General features: G+C 38.6%; 1 protein-coding gene across 1 annotated transcript; it reads left to right on the plus strand.

The window, feature by feature from the left end:
* BIR1 (BAK1-interacting receptor-like kinase 1) lies at nt 1–2979 on the plus strand. The gene is made up of 2 exons (XM_006858270.4): nt 1–1232; nt 1639–2979. Exons 1-2 carry the CDS (start codon nt 402–404, stop codon nt 2632–2634), a joined length of 1827 nt encoding a protein of 608 aa, XP_006858332.1. The 5' UTR covers nt 1–401; the 3' UTR covers nt 2635–2979.
* Nucleotides 2980–4957: the final 1978 nt, after the last annotated feature.

Raw genomic sequence — 4957 nt, forward strand, 5'->3', positions numbered from 1 at the left:
GACGAGAGGGGAGGCCATGGGGTACAGAAGACTCATTTTCCAATCAATCTTCAAAACCCACATTCTCACTCTCCTGTTCTTTTCCATGATGTCGGCTTGGAGGAGTAAAAAAGAAAATGTAGAAAGGTGAAGACCTCAACTCTCTTTCTCTCTCTTTCCAATGGGTTTCTGTTGAAAATTGGGTTGGAAACTGGGGAAGACTTTGGTTGATGACTTCGATTGGGTCTTGAAAACTGGGTGGAGGCATCATTCATTTCACACAGTTTCAGAAATTGGGGTTTGTTTTCAGAAATTGGGGTTTGTTGTAGATTTAGTAACAGAGGGACTGAGAAAGACAGAGAGAATTGTTGTTGGGGATTCTTCTCCCTGAATCCATATTTAGGTTTGTTAGAGAGAGAGAGATGCTGATCTCTGCGAGTCCTTCCATGTTTCTCTTTCTAGGGATTCTTCTGCAAACTTGGGTCTTTAGCCATGGCGAGGAGACCGATATACAGTGCCTCAGAGACCTGAAAACTTCTCTTAAAGACCCATTCCAGTACCTCTCTTCTTCCTGGAACTTCAACAACAACTCCAAAGGCTCCATCTGCTCGTTCTTGGGCGTCGAGTGTTGGCACGCGGACGACAACAAGGTCCTCAACATAAGGCTCTCAGGGCTTGGCCTTCAGGGCCAGTTCCCTCAAGGCTTACGGAATTGCACAAGCATGACTGGGCTTGATCTATCTAATAATGGTCTCTCTGGTACCTTGCCTACTGATATATCACAGGAGATTAAAATGGTGACCACTATTGATCTCTCTTCTAATGACTTTTCTGGTCAAATACCAGTAAGCCTCGCGAATTGTACTTACCTGAACATCATTAAGCTCTCTGAAAATCAGTTCTCTGGTGAAATTCCTGCTCAACTTGGTACCTTGTCTAGGCTAAAAACTTTTGAGGTCTCCTCGAATAAGCTCACTGGTCCAATTCCCTCTATTTTTAGTAATCAAAGATCTGTTTCTTTTGCAAACAATCCAGGGCTTTGTGGGCGTCCATTATCAGTGACTTGCCCGAGTACTCAGAAGAAGACCTCTATTGGGCTCATTGTTGGGCCAGCTATTGGTGGTTGTGTTCTAATTTTGTTTCTTGCTCTTGCTCTGTGGTTTGGATATCTTCGTAGAATCCCGAAGAAGAAGGTGGTGGATACTGAGAATAACAGGTGGGCGAAGAGGATCAAGGGAAAGAAAGCCATTAAGGTTTGTGGTTTCTTTTCGTTTTGTTTAAGAAGTACTTGTATTCTTGTTTTTTGGAGTCATGGCCTAGCATGCTTCTCTAAGTTGGTTTGTTCTAGGGTTGAATTTAGTTTGAAATTTATCTATTTTGTTTTCTGAAAATACCAGTAATTGAGTGGTTGATTGGGGTTTATGAGATGGGTGATCTCCTTTTCTGCAATTCCTTAGTGATTGAACCGTGGCCTAGTTAAAACATCCTTCTCCAATTCAGTTTGATATTATCACTGTGATTACTTTTCCGAGAAAGCATTTGTTTTAAATGCAAATTTAGTATCAAAAGTAACCTCAATTAAGTTCCATTTGTTGTGAAACAGTTGCTAATGAACATGATGTATACTCAACCCCGAACATGTTCTTTTTTATTCTTCAGGTTTCTATGTTTGAGAAAACTGCTTCAAAAATGAGGTTTGACAATCTTATGAAGGCCACCAACAATTTCAGCAAAGATAACATCATAGGCACTGGAAGGACAGGCACCATGTACAAAGCAACGCTTCCAGATGGTTCATTCTTGGTGGTTAAAAGGTTGGAGGAATCTCAGCACACTGAGAAGGAATTTAAATCCGAGATGAATACACTTGGGAGCTTAAGGCACGATAATTTGGTTCCTCTTCTTGGTTTTTGCATTGCAAAAAGGGAGAGGCTTTTGGTATACAAACACATGCCAAATGGCACTCTATTTCAACGACTGCATGAGTTTAAAAGTGAATCTGAGATTATGGATTGGCCTACACGGCTTAGAATCTCAATTGGGGCAGCAAAAGGATTGGCTTGGCTTCACCATACCTGTAACCCTCGTGTAATTCATCGCAATATAAGCTCCAAATGTATCCTACTTGATGAAGATTTTGAACCCAAAATCTCAGAATTTGGGCTTGCTCGTCTTATGAATCCTATCGACACCCACCTCAGTACTTTCGTTAATGGTGAATTCGGTGACTTGGGTTATGTGGCACCAGAGTATGCACGCACTCTTGTCGCTACTCCAAAGGGAGATGTCTACAGCTTTGGAACGGTTTTGCTTGAGTTAGTTTCTGGGGAAAAACCTACTCATGTGGTAAATGCCCTAGAAAGCTTTAAAGGGAGCTTGGTGGAGTATGTTATTCACCTTTCAGGCAACTCTTGTTTGGAGGAATGTATTGATAAGTCCTTGATTGGGAAGGGCATTGATGATGAGCTCCTCCAGTTTCTACAAGTGGCCTGCTCATGTGTGGGGCAAACTCCAAAGGAGAGGCCTTCAATGTTTGAAGTGTATCATCTACTAAGGGCTATTGGTGAGAAGTACCACTTCACGGTGGATGACGAGATACTAGTAGTAACAGATGCTTCTGGTCCCGATCAAGAGGAACTTATTGTTGCAAGATAAAGGAAAAGTTGGTGACCGGAGAGGTAAAAGTGATGAATAATATTTTGTAATGAGAAGAAAATCTGCTATCACAGTCTCGTGCCATCGAGATCATCTTTTAGTATGCTATGTATATTACCAAAATGTTAAGTTATTTGCGTAGTAGATGTGAGTTTATTCAAAAGAGAACTTTTTCAGATCATGGCTTTGTATTGTCCTTAGTTCTGGAAGCTCACTGTGTTTGATTCTATGCTGTTTTTTGGTGCTACACCATTTTGATCTTTTAGGTATAAGCATTCTGTAATTTATCTCTTTATTTGATTATGAAAAATCTGTCTTCGGGAGACTGGAGTTAACAACTCTAAATCTCTGCCTTCGTCTGTAGTTTTGTCCAATTTGGCTTTTATACCATCCTTTACATTGCTGGCTAATTGTGTCTTTTCTTAAATCCATAATTACAATTGGTCATGATTGATTAGCACATAAAGTTCAATTATTTTGTGCTTCAAGGCTTTCCATATATATATATATATCTATATCTAGAGAGAGAGAGAGAGAGAGATGCATATCTATCTATATATCTATGAATGATGAATAATATTTTGTAATGAGGAGAAAATCTGCTATCAGAGTCTCGTGCCATTAAGATCATGTTTTAGTATGCTATGCATATTACCTAAATGTCAAGTTATTTGCTAGTAGATGTGAGGTTATTCAAAAAGGAATCTTCAGATCTTGGCTTTGTAGAGTCCTCAGTTCAGGAAGCTCACAATGTTTGAGTCTATGCTACTTTTTGGTGCTACGCCATCTTGATCTCTTAGATATAAGGATTCTGTAAGTTATCTATTTATTCTTCTTCGGGAGTTGAACTCCAAATCTCTGCATTTCCCCGTAATTTTGTCTTATTAGGCTTTTATACCATCCTTTAACATTGCTGCAAATTATGTAATCCATGTTTCCAATTGGTCATGGTTGATTAGCATAAAATTCAATTATTGTGTGGTTCAAGGCTTTCCACAGACACACACTGACACACACATATCTATCTGATATATGTGATGAATAATATTTTGTAATGAGGAGAAAATCTGCAATCGCAGTCTTGTGCCATCAAGATCATGTTTTAGTATGCTATGCATATTTCCATAATGTCAAAGTTATTTGCATAGTAAATGTGAGTTTATTCAAAAGAGAACTTTTTCAGATTTTGGCTTTGTAGTCCTTAGTTCAGAAATGGTTCAGGAACCTCACTGTGTTTGAGTCTGTGCCGCTTTTTGGTGCCCTACCATCTTGATCTTTTAGGTATAAGCATTCTGTAATTTATCTATTTATTCGTCTTCGGAGTACTAATCCAAATCTCTGCCCTTGCCTGTAGTTTTTCCTTTTTGGCTTTTATACCATTCTTTAAATTGCTGGCTAATTGTGTCTTTTCTTGAATCCATAATTCCAGTTGGTCATGGTTGATTAGTCTAAAATTGAATCATTGTGTGGTTCAGTTGAAGTTGAAGTTAAAGTAGACAAGGAAACAGTTTGGTAGGATCTAGAGAGAGAAAGAGATGAAAGAAAATATAGATGATGAAAAAGAAGAAGAAGGGAGAGAGTTGAGTGAGAGAGAGACAGATAGAGAGAGGGAAAGTGAGTGACTTAGAGGTCACATATGACCTGTACCCCTTTTATAATGTTAAGTAATAATCCAAATTACAAGTTATGGACAATACTGCCTGTTAGCGTTTTACTAGAAAAGTGTTTCAAAACAACTAAATTCTTGCCGGAGTATTTTTATAGGACCATCTTTTTTCCTTGTTTTTACATTAAGGTGGTTGTATTTACCAGGCATTTTTTGCACCCCTTTTGTTGTTTTATTGACACCTTCTCATGAGGTGTTACAAAATGTTTGCCTCTCCCTCTCATATAATTGAATTCTCTCTCAAGCCCTTTACGGGCTCAGTTAACAGGAAGGGCTTCTTGTTACTTGGAAGCAAGACGTTCTCTCTCTCTCTCGTTATGAGTTTTTGATGTCTCTCTCCATGAGTAGCACTAGAGCCTCACGCACTTTTTAGGTAATATGTACTGTTATATTTTATTATAGTATACCGATTGGATGGTAAATTTTGTAGAGAGAGAGAGAAGTTTGCCATCCTAATTGATATTTGTTTTATACCGATTGGATGATGATTATTGTATTGAGAGATATTTTTGTTTTCAATGGATGTTTGTGGTATTATACTAATTGGAAACATATATCAGTTTTTTGATACTGTGGTTTTGTATGGGTCTAATGAGTGTGCAACTCAAGGACTCAGGGTTTGTATTCCGATTTGGCTGTATCTTGAGAGTGTGCTTA

Source organism: Amborella trichopoda, chromosome 5 (assembly GCF_054954075.1).
Source record: "Amborella trichopoda isolate Santa Cruz 75 chromosome 5, AtrichopodaSantaCruz75HAP2 v2.0, whole genome shotgun sequence".
Classification (NCBI taxonomy): domain Eukaryota; kingdom Viridiplantae; phylum Streptophyta; class Magnoliopsida; order Amborellales; family Amborellaceae; genus Amborella; species Amborella trichopoda.